Source organism: Anoplophora glabripennis, unplaced genomic scaffold (genome assembly GCF_000390285.2).
Source record: "Anoplophora glabripennis isolate ALB-LARVAE unplaced genomic scaffold, Agla_2.0 scaffold149, whole genome shotgun sequence".
NCBI classification, from domain to species: domain Eukaryota; kingdom Metazoa; phylum Arthropoda; class Insecta; order Coleoptera; family Cerambycidae; genus Anoplophora; species Anoplophora glabripennis.
In genome coordinates, this window is record NW_019416248.1 from 902,056 (window position 1) to 922,241 (window position 20,186).

The 20,186-nt window shown below is 34.0% G+C and overlaps 1 protein-coding gene across 1 annotated transcript in view; it reads left to right on the forward strand.

The window, feature by feature from the left end:
• Window positions 1–20,186, forward strand: part of LOC108911728 (alpha-1,3-mannosyl-glycoprotein 4-beta-N-acetylglucosaminyltransferase B) — a 106,224-nt gene that overhangs the window by 47,104 nt on the left and 38,934 nt on the right. Inside the window, exons 2-3 of the mRNA XM_018716729.1 lie at window positions 9,037–9,521; window positions 17,934–17,980. Coding sequence (XP_018572245.1) covers window positions 9,037–9,521; window positions 17,934–17,980 — 532 coding nt within the window. The remainder of the gene's footprint in view (window positions 1–9,036; window positions 9,522–17,933; window positions 17,981–20,186) is intronic.

The window sequence follows — 20,186 nt, forward strand, 5'->3', positions numbered from 1 at the left end:
ACTTTCATTAACGTCCATCAAAAAATGAGACGCAATTTTAAGGTTATCAGAAGATGGTAGGTCCATTAAAGAGTTAATATAATTTGAAGCATAAAATTTTTATCGCCATTTGATCCAAGTAATTGCTTTCCACGCTACAAGAAAATAATATTCTCTTGACCTCAAAAGAATATGTTGCACGTTCATGGGAATATGATGTGTGTAAAATTACACAACTACTCGCCTTTATTACCCGCGTAATTAGAGATAATTTAGTAAATTTGAAATTTTGATGGCGTAAGTATGATGTTTAAGTGTAATTCATGTTTTTAAACACCATAATTAAAATCTAATCAGGGTTTTTACTGGAATTGTTAACACTTGGCTCATAATAATTGTAGGTTCAATTTAGTTAAAGTTTGGCGTTTTATAGACATGTAATCATACTTTTAGTAAGACAATTATAGAACAAGAAAATCCATCTAAACTATAAAAAGGTTGAAAACAAGAATTTTTCGCAGTGACAAATTAACTCCCATATAAAAAAATGTGTAAATTGCAAATTGATAAATGTAATCTAATTGTTTATATATAAAAAAATAATGTTAACTTTAAAAATTTACTGTGGTCGTCCTAATCAACCGATTTCAATTTTTCAAAAACCATTTGAAAGGTTGAGCGGTCTTTTCTATGTGAAAAAAATTTCAAGTATGTAGATTCTTTATTTGAGGCTGTGCAACATTTTGAAAACTCGAAAATTTTTTTTCAACATTTTTTTCAAAAAATTATTTTGCGAAAACTATAGAACCGGTTTTAATGAAATTTGGTGTGTTGTTTTATTATACTATAAAGTTTTTTTACCAAAATTATAATGTTCTCGGAGCAATTAAAATATTTTAAAAAAATTATCCAAAAAACTTTCCTTTTTTTCAACAATTATTGCCATTTTGCATCATCGGTAATAAATTTAAAATATTTTTAACTTACAGTATATTGTGCAAAATTCAAATTTAAAACAACTTTTTTCCTCTTCAATATTCTTCCAAAATGCATAGGTTCCAAGATATAAGTAAAAACTCAGATAAAATAGGTATTTTTAAAATTTTTGCAATTTTGAAAATGTTAGCTTGCCTCCTCTTACATCCAAAAGACAGATCCCCCCTGGTCTATTTACAAACATAACTTTTAATGAAGAAAAATGGTTTTTAATTTGTCAATATTTCATTCTCCTTTCCAATTTTTCTGCAATATTTGCCCCCATAATTTGTATTTTTCTTTGAATGGTAGAAATCCTCTGAAGCGTTCATCAGTCTGATATTCCCACACCACAAAGCATGTATTACACATGCCGACTAAGAAACATGCAATCCCGACAATTTTTTTTCACGGTGGATAAAATGCCATTTGTTCAACATCGCCGTAGTATGGCATTATGTCTATGCCTCGTAAAATAATAACCTTGAAATCCTGCTATTGGGAACGGAAGAATGGACGAATGAAAGTGCTTTGTTTTCCCTTTCGTTACCAGCAGCGTTTATTTAAACACATTCACTGGAACGGCCAGAGTACATTTATGTTGTCTAGAGATAATATTTATTTGTAATGCTACATATTTGAATAACGTTTTAACGAGTTGATATTTGCTTTCTAATTTACCACAATCAGAGAATAATCGCGAAGGTTAAGCAAAGTAATTGCAACTTTTTGTCTGTTCTGTTTATCGGTAACGTTTGTTCGAGTTTTTATTACATGATTTTCCCTTTGTCGAAACGCCTGACATAAATATTTATTACTTGACAGAGTTTGTAAATTCGTTTTCGTTCGGTACTTGATTTCTACGTCCTTGAATGCAAGGTGAAACAAAGTTTGTTTTAATAATTTTCTACATCAGTATCAAATTAATTTAAACTATTTCTAAACTCACTAGAAATGAAGTTAGATGTCTTGAATTACATAATTATATAAGATTAGTGTAATATCAAAAGAAACCGTTGACACCGTTTCTTGGATACATCTATTTAATTTCCATACCTCGAGTTGATTAGATTTTATGGTTTGGACTTTAATTAACTAACGAGATAATTAAATTTTCAAGCAGCGCCCTAGTTAACGATTCCTGTTATTATTAGCCACTTATTGACATTGATTGCCACTGGATTTGTGATACTAAATTATGAAACAGATCATCATGAACTGGACATATTGAAATAGAAAAATAGAACAGAATATTATGAACTAGATCTAACTTATATCCATAAATATATCTAAATATGCAAAACTATAAAAGTTAATAAAGTTACATTTTCTAAATTAGGTCATACCACAAAATCTATAAAGAGATTGAAGAAGGTGAAGACAAAAATAACTGGATAATACCAACATTTCCAAACATTCTGAAAACACAAATTATAAACACCTTGAAAATGAAAATTTATTTGATTGCAATCAGTATGGTTTTTAGAAACAAGCTTCACCAACTTTAGCCATAGAAAAACTGGTATTAGAGATTAATACAGATTTTGAGCAAGCTCACAGGGTTGATACCAGGAATACCACAGGGGTCAGTTCTTAGCCCACTTCTGCTCTTAGTTTATACAACGATTTACCGATGACACAAATCTCACTGTCATAGTCCTATGATTGACGATGATTTTACTTGAATTGTTAAATATTTTGGTGCCAACAAAGAAAACAAGTAGATACGAAAATAGACGGATCAGAAGCTGAACAAATCACATAGAATGAAAAATATTACCTAGCTATAATCTCTTACACGAAATAAATCAGACAATTTTTTATAACTGTAGTGTGTATTTGCAGGGGAATCTCTCAGATGCAAACTTATTTGTCTCGGTCTGTTTCATTACCAATGCACAAAAATCTCCACATAAAAATTTTAACAAATCCTCTGCCCTAGACTGTTCTGAATAGCTCAACGACAGTTTCTTCTACACTAGCACTATTAAATGCGCCAATACATCTCGTCAACGTTCAGCAATATCGTCGAGTCATTCCCCAGACAAACACCGTAATTTGTCAAACACGGCTAATTTCGCCATCATTAAAATATCATCTGTCGTGTGCAAGCGCGATTATAAATTGATTTTCATTCGCTGTTGGGCTTCCTGCAACCTACAACGGTTTCTGACGCTGAAATTGAGGGTCTCGTGCTGTTCGCTATGTACTTTTTGAGATATCTAACGGCCTCAGGATTTAATCCCGTGCCGACGTCAGTCACATCGTCGCGAAGGCGACAATGGATGAAATGGGAGCGGAAATTAAATTTATGATAAAATTGTTAAATATGCAGAAGTGATCCAGGTCTCCCATCCCCTGTCTTTTACAGGCGAAAGGTCTCCCGAAAAGTTATAAGAATTCAATTTTTAGAATAATGAGGTTAATAAGTTGAAGTCTTAGGTGAGCACCCTATCGTGCAGTATTACCTTCAAAAAACAAGAATTGACCTTGAAATAACCTTGAGCATGGCCAAGGTCTTCAGATGGTGATACCAAAGGCCCAAACAACTTTTGTACTTTGTATTTTCTTCATATCGCACTATCCTGACGAGATACCAACCTGAGAAGTTCCAGCAGAGGTAGATTCAACAATCATTTGATCTTGAAAATGAAAAGATAACTCAACCACGTCCCCAACCGTACGAATTTGGCTCTTTTCAGAGTCCTGGTTCAGAAATTGTATTATACATTTATGAGATGAATATTCCGTTGATCGTCGATGACAGTAACTCTTTAGTATAACAGTAATACATTTACTAGCATCTAATCCACTGTAAAAGGAACTCAGTATCTCCTATGGGAGTAATTAAAACTTGCAAGTTGTTAGATTCTCGTTTTATAATTCAAGGAATCATGTTTCACACGTATTAAATTTTGTGGTTTGGATAATTATTCAGCTTGAGGAAATTAGGTAGTTGGTCGTAAGAAGCCAGAGGAAAGCCTTGCATTAATTAATGTTGGAAATGTTTGTGCGTCTCTTAGCGTCCCCGGTACCGAAAATTTGGTGTGATGTTATTATTCACGTGTCTTAGCGGACGTGTTGTTACAGCAAAGAAAAAGAATTGACGTTTAGAACTGCTTAGAATTCACAGAAGGATTCGAGATCGAGACGTTTATATTTCAATATATTTAATGTTTACTTTCTCTCAACGTTTTGAGAGATGTATTGTTTTTACTTTTTTAACAAGAATTCCTGTTAAGAAATGTCGTTTAAGTAGAAACTTGAATCAATGGCAAAGATGTGTGACTGTGCATAATTGCAAAAAACTCATTCTCTTTAATGAAACAACTTTTTGTAGAGGAGGAAGGGTATCCTGTAGCTCAGACATCGAAACCGCTCCGTCGCAACTCCAATTGATATTCTTTTAACCCAGTGGATCCTGAACAAGCTAAACGTTACTGGCAATGATGAAGTCGTGTCTCAAAATAGAGACGTAGAGCCAATTCCGGCGACCTTCATTAAAATTTAACGGCCCTTTAATTCGTACACGAGTGTTCATGAAGAACGGTTTAAGGGCAGGCTGAAAGGGAGGGTCCTGAAAGGGTCTTATATTGGAAATTATATTTGGCCGGTCCGTAAATAAGTAAACGGCTTGAAATAAATAAATAAAGACCAATATGTATGAAATACACCAATGGTGGGGCAAATAAAAGTTCGTACTCTTCGTTTCAAAACGGCACAGGCATGTTCACAGAAAAGGTAATGCTAGAAACACGGTCACATAGTTTACTGCATAAACTGACGTTTATAAATTTTGACATGTCAACTATCGCTTGTTTTGTCAACTAACATGTTCATCGCTATCGAGATTGAATATTAAAATATTATTTCCAAACTTTAAATGTCCATAGCTCGGTAACCATGGTGGATTGAACCCATGTATATTATAACTTTTTTATTCAGAATTATTTCAGCGACTTGCTCCTTAAGTTTGTCTATTATGGCAAACAACATCCAGTATAATGACAGAAAGGGATTTTTCTTTCAGTGATATCTTTCCGATGTTATTGCTTCCTAAAAAATTACTGCAGGAGCTGAATTTTAGGTATTTAGCAACTAGACCACAAAAAGTAGTAGAGGAGTATATAGAAAGGATACTAAAGGACAACATAAGACATTTAAAAATATCCTCATTTCATTGTATATGTTTTTTTTTTGCGAAAACAGTAAAATATTTCCATCGTTGATTATTTGTTTCTAATGAGATTGGGTTGTCTATCTTGGAAAATAGATTTTTCCTTTTATTTCCAAGCTTTCATAATAATCGATTTCATTACTTAAAAGAACACTTTCTCAGTTTTTGAAAGGCAGAGTTACAGAATAATAGACTGGCACCATTTATAATAATTAGTCGCTACCAAAAGTTTGATCCTATTTTGGCAAGTAAAGCTTAATTTGCATTGATTTGAAATTGTAATTTCGGCACCCTTCTCAGAGGTGTTAAATCGTTAGCGTAAATAATGAACTCTATGAGTGTTACTTTCTCGAAACGTTCTTATTCGTTAAAACACAGTAAAGGTTTTAAAATAAACTTTCACAGTCATCTAATTTGTAGATTTGTGTCTACGACTGTAGCGTGTTCGTTAAAATGTATCTTAAACTTTTTGCGTCCTTCCAACTGGCTTCAAAGGACTTAATTTGTGAAACACCTCTTTATCATCCCGTATTACTGTGGTTTTCATAGTACTCTTATTACCGTGGTTTATTGTTTACATCAGTCTTACAACTGTTCAAAATGAGTTATATTACAATGCAGAATCATTTTAATTTATAGCGAAGCAAAACAAAATGCATTAGCAGCTTCTCGCTAGCATGCGGAATGTTGTACGGGTACAGATGTGGCTAAATATGCCAGTGCCGTGTAGATAAATATTTGAAATAGCCCTTTAAATTAACAATTAACAAGTTAAGTTTAATATTAATTTTCACAATTATTCATTCCATTTTATCCTTAAGATACCATCATCATCGTCATCCTTATTCAAGTTTATCCATATGGTTATTTTATTATAGCAATAAACTGTTCGACATACTTTTACATTCATAAACATTGCCAAGTAGTACCTGCGTATGTAGTTCATTAACATATTGCAAGTGAAAGTGTGGCTGGTAGTTTTTTCTCTTATATGTATTTGTGTTGCAATTCGCGAGCCTACCGATTTGGAACAGATGTTAGAAAAGCTGCCCGTTCAGGGTCGGTCGCAGATAACTGCAAATAAGTCGGTCTAGGACGGCAAATTTGCAGGGATTTTTTATCGGGTTTGCAATGACAAATTGCTCGTTTTGCGGTGTTTTGATCTGTGTTGATATAATTTTATATACAGGGTGCCCCAGTTTTAATCTGTATCTGTCAGACTTCGAGAGCGAATAGAACAACAAAATAATAGTACACTTCGTTTGATTCCCAATTACATTTTAAATAAAAAATACGTTCTTCATTTGTTTCCAAAAGCAAATCATTTACTAGTTTTTTTTAGTCCAAAGTAACCATACCAATTGAATAAAAAGAAAATAACCAAACTTAGTTCAAATACTTCTATTATTTCAGGAGATACAGTAAATGAATATCCCTGTATCCTGAAAATGGCTGAGATTTTGAATTATTAAGTTCCTAAGACAAAATTGGGATAGATCAAACTGGGACACTCTATATGTATAAAGTGACTACGTCGTGAAAAAAAACAAAAAAAATAAAAATATACTCGCAGAATAAAAGCTGAATCGCAATTCTTCTTAGAGAAATTTGTCTACGTTCGTCTGTATTTGAAAACAAACTCTATTAATTTCAATCTCTACAGACATATATATCGTTAAGTTCTAAGTTGTAGTGGGTCCTCCATCATTCACTGTCACGACAACCTGGGAACTTAATCGCTGTGCAATTGCTGAAATAAGTTGCCCTTTTCATTTTTTTTAGTACGAGTCGCCCGAAAAATTATTTTGCTGTAATCATAATACAATCTATACCTTTAATAATGTAGTAGACATGTTGAACACTGGTGTATTCAAATCAAAACAAAATAAAAATGAAAAAGTTTTAAATTTTTCAAATGCACATTCCATAATATCTCTAATAAATTTTTCAAAAATAATTTCGAGGTTTTAATAAAAAGTATTTGTTACTATTTTTTTTAAAGCTCCGTGTTTAATTCATAAATCCGGTCAGTGACCTCTGACCTTAACATTTAAGTGAAGTTCGAGTATACTACTGTCACTTTACATATTCCAACGAAGTAAACAATTGCACACAACCACGCCGTGATAATAAGAGTAGACAGAGACGCATATAGAAAAGTTCAAAACAGGTACTATTAAAAAGTTATAAAATTATAAATAAAATACGGATATTTTTTACTGTATTTTTCTTATTCAGCCACTTTATCAGCCGAATCGCTACTAAACATCTTAAATTGATTCAAAACAGCATAAATAGCGACAAAATTGAGCCGCGAATGATACGCACGTAACGAAATTTTATTGTAGGTACCTGATCACTGTTTGCACGATGTTTATCCATATAAATATTCCCTCTTTCAAAAAATACATTTTACTTCATTTTCACATTCGCTAAATCGGTACCGTTTCCAGTCGTTAATCTTACACATCATCTGCCTCCATTGAAGTGTAACTGATTGATATAAATAGTGCCTTAATGTTCTCGCAGGGGTCTTGCTGTACGGGGTTAAATTACGTGTGAAGATGAAGCCGAATGTAATTCGCCCGCGTAACTTTAGACGTAAACGTTCTGACGTAATAACTTAAGATTAATAATGGCCCATGTTTCGGGTGAGAGGTTTACCAGAACTGTCAGGATAAACTATGCTCAGGTTGATGGTTCTTGAGAAATAAGATCTGGTAATTAATATGGCGGCGGGGATGGTATTAATCCCCAAGTTTGCGCGAAATGCTACTGGAAAGTGAAAAATTGTTAGGCACCAGGCTGATGTATGCCTGATGGCAAGTTTGGAGCAGTTGAGAGGTTACTATTTCAAGATGTTGTTCTGGAAATTAAACAATGTCAGAATTGATCATTGATCATTGGTTTTTTCATCTATTCCTAATTTATGTACGTTTTTTAAGAGGCATATATAGCAGTAGAATCTCTGGTTGGTTAGTTTTAATCCCTTGTCTCGGTTGAAGTCATCTTGATTCTTCTGGAGCTCGTTTTCCCTTACCAGATTCTGGTATTAATGAGGTGTAGTTAGGGTTAGGTCAGTTTTATCTTGACGAGGATCTAGGACAGACAAGGTACCATTTTCTTCCATGATTATGACGTTAATGATGTCATTGATGCAGTTCAGGAATTCTTCTATTTTATTATATCTATGAGACCAGATAGTCAATATGTCATGGTCTCTAAATAAGAAGAAAGTGCACACTTTTGCCAAGTGGACTAAATTCTCATCTTTGACTTTTGCGATGAGATTTCGATGAAGTTTTTTCAAGGCTTTCTTCATTAATAGGTACTTTTGTGAACAACGACTTATTCCTAAGGCGATATTGTCATTATCTTCTTCTTGTTTTATGTTTGTTACATATTTCGTTGTGCTCAATAACAACTTTTTGTATGAATCTACAAGTATTTATATAGACAGGGATAAATATTTACTCCCAAAGTTCATGAGGAAAGAGATACACTCACTAGAAGTTGCTTCCGTCTGGGAACTTGGGGAATAACGAAATAGATTGAAACCTTTCTAAGCAGTGGGATTAATCCGATTTGAGTGGATTTTACGTGCCCAATCCTTCCCGGCGCGTTACTGCGACAGATGTGGATAAACACGACAAACAGTGTTAAATACTTGACGAGCACGTCAGAGGAATCTCGCTGCTCTAATCTCTCTCAGAAATAATAAATGAACTTCCTGACAGTTCGATAAGCTTCCGTTTGTTACCTACTTGTTACTTAATGGAATATCTTTAATGAAACTATTTCAATAGTGACACAAATAGTTGTTTATTGTAAATATCAAACAATATTTTTTCAAACCATAGTTAAAATTTTCGGAAAAAATGAAATGAAAAATTTTTTTTTTTCAGATGTAAGCTCGGAACAGATGCTAGTGCAGAGGCTGGCCGAGCTGCAAGTAAAACTGCAGTACCTGGACTCCATGTATAGGGCGAGACAGGAGGACCTCCAGCAGCTGACCCAGCACATCGACCAGATCGCCATCCCCAACGACAACACCACCACGCTGATCCTCCCGCCGCAAGAGCTGCGCCCCGAAGTGAAACAGCTGATCAAGAACATGTCGGGCATGAGCGCGGCTACAGGAATCAACCCTCCCATCATGCTGCGGTTGCCGTCGTCCTACCACTTCCTGCCGCACCTCCTTGACGATCCCTCCAGCCTGCGGCTGGCCTACTTGATGTCGAAGAACAGGAACGGGGTGTCGGTGGTGATGGGGGTGCCAACCGTCAAGAGGGAGAAGCAAAGCTACTTGTTGGACACTCTGCAGAACTTAATCGAGGGGATGACTGCGGAGGAAGCCAACGACTCGCTCATTGTCGTCTTCGTGGCTGAGGTGAGGTTTAGTTGTTAAAAAATTAACAATAATTATATGAAAATATCATCATTCTTTCTTCGTTTGTTCTTTTTGCTGTTTTAAAAAATATATTGGAGTAAAAATTGTTCTGTTCTCTGTTCTTTGTAATGTGAAATGTAGACGACTCCAATACGTGATTTCTAGGCTTAAGACCCCTGTATTATATATAAATAGTTCGGTTTTATGACCTCCACGAGCACCTGACTTATATCGTTGCTGTTTTTTACTTACGGAAACACACAGAAACGAGTATACACAAATGAACAGTTCTCTCTATAATGAATCCATTTCCAATTAACAAATTTTCTTAATTAGTGCTTTTTAATGAAGTTCTATGATTACAAGAAGACAACGCCCAGTCGAGATACATTTTCCGTCTTGTATATCGTTACAGGAAGTAATTAATGAAGTATATCAAATACGGCTGAAATAACAGCAACGGCTGATGAGAAATTCTAGACTTGGTAATTTGATTTGACCCGATGGCTGTTAATGGAGTCGGCAGGAATTAATTCTGCGCGTTTGCTGTACCAAAAATATTGTTTCCTGTATGAGTCAAATATACAGAATGTCCCAATTTATAGGCGTAAAGACCTTAACATATTAAGTGAAAACCAAATGAAGTTGAAATACTTATTTGTTAAGTAAAAAAATGTCCTGAAAATTACGATTCCTAACCCTCAGTTTTTTAAATTCGTATTAACAATTTTCAATTCGAAATATAACACGTAGCTATTTATTCTACACTCAGTGGCTTGACTTACCTTAATTTTTTTTTAATGTTGATTGTCAACTGTGAAAGAAAATTTTGAAATGGTTATAAAAGTGCAAATTGCAAAAGTACTCTCAATAGTTGCTCCATTCCTGAATATCGCAAATCCAGAAGCATATACTGGACATTGTAAGAGCATTGTACTTATTTCCTTGATATTTTCTCACAGATCCGGTATTTTTATAAGTAAATTACTGTAATAATTACATAAACGTATGCAAAAATCATTGAACTAGATTGAGCTGACAGTTAAATTGTCGATAAATTGCACTTCACCTATATAATATATTCTAACTACAAGTATATATTCACGACAGCAAAACATTCGCAGTAATTGATTCTTTGCCATATGCATGTAATTGATGGACGTTACCTCGAGAGCTACTGAAGCCTTATATTCCACCTAGAATGCAATTCAGCGCGACAAGAAGCAAAAAAGAGAAAATGTCGTTAAGTCGAGCGCGACAAAAAAACTTCCCTGACAAGGAAGTGCAAAGTGAAACCAATACGGTTTTATCCGATATATTTAAAAACCAATATGTTTCTTGTCTACTGTTGGAATCGACAGGATTTAATATGTGTAGAGCCTATAATACTCCGTTTAGCTTTAACTGAAAGCGATTTACTGTTCCATGGGTGTTTTTTTTGTATTTTCGTTTTTGTTTGTTTGATTTTGTACACGTCTAGCAGTAGTTCCTACATAAAAACCAAAGTATTAGCAAAAATTTAGAGCAAATATTGCAGAGAATCGGTATAACCTGTAATATCATACAGGGTATTGTATGACGTTACAACTTTTTATATTCTATATTTTAACAAAATTTATCCTAACAACTCATATTTCTTATTCAATGTTTTCCATCTCCCATTGTTTCCGGAAATTTTAGAGCTCTGACTAAACATTGTGTCCCAAATTCCGAGTAAACATACATCTTTCTGAAAGCTCAACAGGTGGGGTAAGATAAAGTAATTCTGGTGATCAGCGGGCTGTTCCTGTAATATCCGCCATACATTATCGCAACCACAAAGCGCTTTCAATAGCAGAGAAATGCCGTTGCCGACTCGCGGTATTTATTGTAAAAAGGGTATAATTTTCCAATGAATAGCGGGCGCAGTTATGCATTTAATTTTACAGTAGTTGGTCGCGCTCGATTTGGCAGTCCAGTGTGGCGCGCGTCGTACTTTGGTCTGCAGGATACTGACAGGAGAAAGAAATGTTATTCTAGATTTATGTAAGACAGCTCCGTTGCTCGTCCCAGCTCGAATTTCGTGGCATTGCAGAAAAAATTTGAAAATTTAATGTAGCATATTATAATCAAACTTACGTTTCCTTGAAAGAAAATTGTAGCATGTGGGAAGTAGAACGATAGATGGAGCCATTTATGCTCTGTGGATACACATCTTTTTGTGAGTAACGACACTGAAGCAGCTGGATCGTTCTAACGACATAATGATGAGGACCATCAATAAGTTCCGAACCGACCTATGTCTGGTTGGCTAAACTTAAAAACGATCCTAGCTGTTGTACTAGGTATTACTGAGATTTTGAAAAACGACAAGATCTTAACATTCTTAACCGTATTTTTACCAGACAGGCATAATTGATTATGGTCTACACCAGCAAAATTAGCTTTTTTACCATTTTATTATTTATATACTTTGTGCCTTTCCAATAACGATATAATTTTTAGCACAAATTGTAATGTGCTGTGAGTGTAGCCTCCCGTATCAATTAATTAGCAGATTGTTAGAAGTTTGATTCAATTTTGTTTTAACAAGGATTTTTTATATTTTGTCAACGAGTAAAGTTGAAACAGTTTTTTTAGCTGCATTAATTTAAAATGAAAAAAATATTGAATAAAACATCATAAAGGCTGTTAGCAAAAAGATATTACGAACAAATTTCAAAAGAACAAATTGTGAATAGCCTATTGTATTGGAAATACAGTGGTTAAAAAAAAATATGCGAAAATCGCTATGAAATAGATACAAAACAAATCATCTACGCCTGAAAACCTCAAAATATTCAGTAGTACATGTAAAAAAATGATTGCTTCAAATGTATAACATTTGCTTTTAAGGTATTGCACATTTAAATATATACTATGATCCTCATCATTATGTGGTTAGGACGATCCAGCTGCTTTAGTGTCTTTACTCACAAGGAGTTGTGTAAGTGCTGGCTCCATCTATAGTACTACTTTCCACCTACGCCATTCTGTGACCTACAATTTTCTTTCAAGAAAACATAAGTTTGATTATAATATGCTACATTCGTCTTGAATAATTCCTAAATTAATACTAAATTTTAAATATATATTTTAAGGAACTGGTGGTTTTGAAACAAATATGTTTGCAGTTTATAATGAACTGTATTAGATATTGTAGCCAAAATCCGAGATAATAAATTTCAAAACTATAAAAAATTTGAATTAAATTATATATATATTTACAAATAATATAAATTCTAAGAAAAATTATAGATTACAGCAAATATTTCACATAGTTTGACGAAAGTATATACATTTGAACAGAATAAAACAACATTTACGGCAAATAATTCCATTTAAAACTAGTATCTGCTCATTTGGTCCAAACACTTTTTTTATACTGGGTATTATTTATTTCAGCAAAGACAAGATGCAAACCATAGAAGCTGCTTCTACTTTACCGCATCATAAATTAAATTATTGTACGAGCAACTGTAAACTCAAATCCGGTTGTTCGTGGCAACCGCACGAAAAGTAAAATGTCGACATGCATAAAATGGAGCGATTGCATTTTCATTTTATTCATCGACATTGTTTCGCTGGAACTCCGTATTTTAGAGAGACTTAAATTTAAACCAATCTACAAAAGCAGTACTTCACTCACTTGTATGGAAACAGCACCTTTGAGTTTTCATATGGGATATTACGTTTTACTTGACTTATTTCCGTGAGTAAAGTATGGGAAATATTCTGTCAATTGCGGAAATATAAATTCAATTCAAATGTAAGCTTATTTATGAACATTTTTTGTTCTGCTAAAGCCACCAAGTCATAACAGTTCGCACAATGTATTAGAAACGTCATAAATACCTAGAATCATTTCTGCAGCGAATTTCCAGTTGAATTGGTTTGGAAAGATAGATGAAAAACAAATCCTCCGAAATTGTTTCCAGATCCCGCATAATCCTTGCTGTGGAGAGTTTTTCAGCTCCAAAGGAAAATTATATTACGACGTACGGTTTGGGCGTCAACTATTGACGTTGATGACGCCGACGAAGTAGAAAAATCCTTCGAGGGTGAAAATATTTCCGACACAAACAAACCCTGAAAATCTCCGATGCCTAACCAGAATTTCCTTGCTTTTAGATAACAATATGGGTAATGGCTACATTCGAAATTTTTATAATAAATATTTACTGAAAATATAACGCGCGTAAAAATGTTTGTTCCTTGAAACTTATTTCCATAGCTATTATTAAATTTACTTAGTATAATTATGTATATTTGCAGAAAACAAGTAACGAGGTATGTAAATAAAATGATTTGAACATAAAATTATTGTGTTATTAACACAAATTACGCTTACATTTTGTATGTAATGTAATAGGTTTTTAATAATGTGATAATGTGTTGGTTATTTGTTGTTAGTAAAAGTATCAGTTGTACAATTCTAAATAATATATATGAAGAGAGAAATAAAGTATCTCTGTAAGAGAAATATACACTTCATATTGTTAACTATAAATAATGAAATGAGATGATAAATGTTCAAGAAAACGTTTTGAAGATTTATGACTCATTTTCAAATAGGATGTTTCCTATTCAAGAGCTTATATTTCCATCTGTTTCCCAATTGACATGTCACCGATCCGTGAAAGGAAAGTATGGACTGGTACTTGATGGTATAGTGGCAATTGTATGTCATTGGGTGCCGCAGTCAACTCTAAGAGAGTAGTCCCTGGTTTTACCAAACATGGCACCTGTCTCGGTTACGTTTGTTATGTAAAGAAATCTGGTCTTACCGCTGTGACACAGAATCGGTGATTTTTACCCGTAACCAGCGGTATTTTCCACAATTTATCCATTCATTTGTTTTTTATAGGCAACATATTTTACTGGTGTATTAAACTAGAGAAGGTGAAGGTCACTTAAGTGTAAAATTTCCACAAATAAGTGTACTTATGCTTTAAATTTTTTTTGCTCCGCTATTACAAACAGTTTTAAAATAACTTTCTAATATCATGCAGCAGTTGCTTATCTAAATGAGATTGCTCTGCAGTTTTTTATGTTTGATGATGGAATATTCCGTTAGGGGTGGGTGAAAAGGTCGACCTTTCGCAACAGTTAACATCATGTTGATAAAATTATCTACGAGTTCAAAACTACCAGCAACGGGTTACAAATTACTGGGTAATTTGAATTGACTCGACAATCTAGTTTAGCGGAATCAATAAAATTTACACCGTCCAGTCTCATGGCATCCCAGTCTGTTCCGACATGCCTAAAGAATTAATTCAAATTAAATCCATAACGTGTTTTGTCCGAAAATGACATGTTCTCTATGAACGTGTTTATTCAAACTCTACAGCGACGAATGGATATTATAGACAAAGAGTCAAAATTACGGTTTTTTTGTCAGAGAAAGGCAAATTATAACTGAAGTTGTTAAAATCTATCCTGATTTTGATGGTAGATTGGACACACTTTTGCAGTCTTCTGTAGTTGTAGAAATAAAAGGGTAAAACTACTTCAACCTATATTTAAAACAAAGCAAAGAAATAATCCTATCTAGGACAATATTTATTCCTGTGTATCTAATGATTTATAATCACAAGTGTATATTCATTAACTTTTATCTCGCCAAGGTTATTCGACTATAATTATTCTAATTTAATAATATCAGTTACAGTTTCTGCAATCGCGGTATTTAATTAAGTTGTTATTGAAACCGAATCTGTTTTTATGTCTTTTTTGTGTTAACCTTGATGATAATTTTTTTGACTGCAAGGATTAAAGTGCCTCAAAATTTGTTTGTTTCTCATTTATTTATTCTGTTGGTACTGTTAAGTATATTCAAAGAAAACATACATGTAAGTCGGCTGTGCTGTAATAAATTAGAATGAGCAATAACTTCAACAAGGACTTAATCATCTCTGATAACATATCAAGGAATTAATTGTCAATCTGGTATCTACGTTAAAACTGATGCAGAGATAAAAGCGACTGAAAAATTTGACATTGAGATGACTTTCGCGGAAATAGAGTATAGATTATCAATCAGAAACGGTATGTCAAAGAGAAATATAGACCTGAAATTCGTTTAAAGGAAAATAAATGTCCAGAGGGAACGATCTAACAGAGGCATTTTTCATCACATATACGTTTAATATGTCATAAAACAAAGATAGAAAAACGCTGAAATAAGTTTTATTTCTAAGGTAACAACTTATTGGAGCATACGCTTCAGGCCCATCTGAAGAACTTGTATATCCTCTGAAGGTTACCGATCTTATAATAGTTATTACTTACACCATAAAGATGGTGTGTAACATTTTATCTGCTCCCACAGTTCTTTATGGCTCATTAAATAAAGATTAGGTTTTATTTTTTGACATTTCCTAACCAATTCATTTCAGCAAGAATACCCTTTCTATAATTCCTAATAAGATTGCACAGTTTTTGAGACTAGAACATCCTGAAACATATACAGGCCATTAATTCCGAATAACATCGGCAACGTTACTGGCTAAAACAGGAATTGATGTATTAGCAATCAAGAGACATGGTGGGTGGAAACCAGCCACAACTGCAGAAAGTTATGTTGCTGACAGTTTAAGAACAAAAATGAAATAGCCAATAGGATTCTTTACAATGACACTTCAACTCCAGGTTCTAGTACGTCGCATCATGCTGTTTTAATGGATTAGTCAGATAATATTGAGCCTCCGGTGCCTAAAATGGAGCATTTTGAGGAAAATGTGACAATTAGTAAACGCGAGGAGAATAATTATCCAGATTTTATAAATGTTACTAAATGTAATAACTGTATAATTACTACAAATATTTCTATTTATTTGTTCATACCTCCCGTTGTCCATAGCAACTTCCACTTCTACGGTAAAATCCACTTACCTCCTTAAAAACAATGCATCAATAGTATATTTAATATAGTGGGAGCAGACAAAAATCTTTTCTTAATATAGTGAATAACCCCATAGTGAGTATACTGACTCTACCCTTTCTTTCGTTCCCAACTGACCACTGAGGATCCCGACCGATCCAGACGTTCCAGGTTATTAATTCCTCGGAACAATCGGCACCACTCCGACCAAATCACTCTCTGAAACCGGCGACGAGATACAAATTACTCTGTAATTTGAATCGACACTTCCCAGTCCGATAAATCACTGCAACTGCATAGAATCTTCCCTGCCATTCGTCCATTATCCTTGAACACGGAGCCCAGTCAATTCGCATTAAACAGTTGATAAATTATTAACGCTTCATTTGACAAAAGAGCCATCGAGGGGAAAATTGTCGACGCATATCAGCCTTTGGCAGCTTTTTTTATCTCGCTGTTATTTTTTTTAATTTACCTTAATGGCGTTTTACACAATTTATGATGTTAAAAATGTCCGTAGTAATGAAAATTATGTTCCTGTTTGATTATGATTTAATGATATTCCATGGTAAATCGCTTACATATCGTAAATGTTATTAATACCCGCTCATAAAAAATCCTTTTGAATCAAACGATTAATGGAACAGGATTTAACTTATATGCCAAACCGTGACTGTATTTAATAATTTGTGGAAAAACGCTCGGACACGTCGATTAGTATTTTTAGTTGCGGATTTTTTGACATAAGAAAATTGTATACAGGGTGTCTCAAGAAAAACTTATGCAGTACAATTAAAAAATGGCATAACATACCGGGTGTTTCATTAAAAAAAATGATGACTGCATAGTGTTCTTCTTGAGACACCCTGTATACAATTTTCTTACGTCAAAAAATCCGCAACTAAAAATAATCGTCGACCTGAATTATAAACGAATTTGTTCCTTTCATCATGAAGAGACTGTATATTATGAGACGAGATTTCAGGGTTTTGCAGCACCAAAACTGGAAAGAGTTGAATGTACATTAAACAAGGAAATAGCACCCAAACATTCTATTTTTAATTTTTTTTTAGTGGGCCAGCCAAGCGACCGAGACATAATCGCGTGGTCTCCAATTTCCGGTAAACACAGGAAATTACAAAACGAGATTAAATAACCAGATACTTCCTAATACTATTAATACTCCGCTAAGCCCAACTTTAATCCATTTACAGGGAAACCTCACTGGAAATACGCGAAAACGGGGAAAGAATCAAGTGTCTCCAGCTGGAAGTCCCACGCCTTTTTTATATTTTATCATTCCCTCCAGGAAGCCGAAAGCTATTTTTCCACATCCATTATTTAATTTCATTTATATGCCTGGAACAGTATCCCCGTCATAACTTCAGTTGTTCATATCTTTTTGATGTCGGTGAAATCTCGCAATAAATTCGTCCTTTGCGGTGGCGGCTCCTTAAGAACGTCTGTTCTTAATGAAAATTCCTTAAATATCTCTCTTTCTTTTACAGACCGACCTGGAATACGTCCTGCAAGTTGCCAAAGAAATAGAAATGAGGTGAGTTACTGCTTGCTTTTTTTTGACATTTCTACCACTTCAACATTCGTTTAAATCATCATATTTCAATTGGGTACACCACAATTCACTAAAAATATCGATTTAAGACACTTAAAAATACTTAAAAGGGAAACACCGCACGCGATATTAACAAATCGATAAGGATTTATTGTAGTGTATAAGGATAGGTATTGTTTATTATTATTTTAACGCGAAAAATAATTTGGGTATGTTTCTGGAAAAAATATAAATAGTCATTTCTGTCAAATTCCAAAGATAATACATTCGATTGAAAATGTATCCTCGTAGTTGGCCCATACTATCGAGTTTGAGACACAATCCACTTAATATCGACGTTTTTGTACGATTCAATTTTATGGAAATATGTGCCGGGAAAGTTCCATCACGCTGGCTGTATTATATAACAAATGTGAAGTTCAAGGCATCAGAGTCGTACGCAACAATGGAAAACCTCGATTTCCGATGCTAAAATATGAGAAATATGGAGAACTCGACACCTTGATATTTACATGAAAGCACAAATACAATTTTACGTAACGTTGCCTGCACTTTTTTTTTCTTATACGTCATTACCAGTAAAATCTTGGAAACAATCGTTAAGGATTTTGAGGAAACATAATTTCCAGTATCAATTTTTGTTACGAAATTTTGAACAATGTTTAAACTGGAATCTAATGTGATTAAAATCAGTTCAAATATACAGCGTAGTTTTTAAATTGGTGTTTTCTATTAACTGGGGAATGAACTCGAAATAATAATATTTTTTCAACATTGTCTTTTTTTTTTAATTTACATAATAGCCATTTAAAGTAATTTGAATACATTTCTAATACCTACTAACAGTTTATGTACCAACTAACAGCTGAAAGTCCAAAATTTAGATATTACTTTACGACGCGACAAAAAGTGTAGTGAGTAGTGATTTGAAATTCAAACAATCCATTTCCCAAAATATCCCACATTTACAGTAGTGTTAAATTAACTGATATGATTTTAGTATATGGGGAGTGTCACCAAAATGCTGCCACAGCATCGCGGTTGTATGCTCAGCTCACTTTGTTGAGTTGTATGAAGGATTGAAAGAAAAACTAACTTAAAAAACGGCCTATATAAAGTAGTGAATCGGGTATAACGTTTATTAGTCAGTTTAAAAGTTAAAAATTTTGTCTTCAGATACAATGATACTCTTCTACTTATTGTTAGTGTCATTCAGAGGTCTGTTAAAAAAAAAATAACGTTAGCTAAACTGGTTAGGGCGTAAAACTAAATTACTATTTCCAATTTTTTGCGCAGAAACTTACCAATTTCACCGTTCTACCGCAAATTGTTCTTGATTACATATATTAGGAACAATTGAACGCTAGCGGCTTCAGATTTTGCCTTCCGGCAGTGTTTTGTTTGACTCTAATGAAACACTTTAACGTTATCTGCCCATCAACCAGTACGGGTATGCGTATTATTAGACATCTAGTGCCTTTAGATACTGTTCACTCTAGCTTCAAAAGAGACATTCGGCCACTACAATCTAGTTCGAAGAATTACTCTAACGCTTACTCTATACAAATCGTTAATTGAAACCATCATCTATGAACTGGGAATTTATAAATCGCTTGAAATTGGAAATAGAATTAGAAAAATGGAGTAGTTACCATTTGAACTTGAATTCACCTCAAAGAATAAGTTAGTTTGGCTTCGCTTTACCCGCTCCTTGTAAATTCCCTTAATATTCATTAGATCATTAAAACTTTCTGGCAAGTTCATTGTTCCGAGGTTGGCATAGAGCAGTAGGTGTGAGACACAAGATGAATTTTAACTATAGACATTCCGTTCAGCGATCCAACCACCATTCTTTCCTCAGAGAGCGACACAGGACTTTTAGAATCCCCTAAATCTTTGCTGAAATCGATAGCAACTCTATCACACAACATTTGTGGGTTTGTGGGAAATATGTAAGGTCAAATGCCAATAGCGAAAACGTAAACGGGAAAAGCAGGTGGCGAATAGTGGAGGTTAGTGACTTCTGACGTGTGTTTTTAGTACAGTCATTGAAGCTTTTCACCTCCGAATACTTTGAAACTGAACCGATCGACTTGAAATTTGGCAGATAGTTAGAGAAAAGGTCAATGGACATTAGTGGCATAGCGCCGATTGACGCTTCCACCCTGTTGGGGTTCACACACCTTCT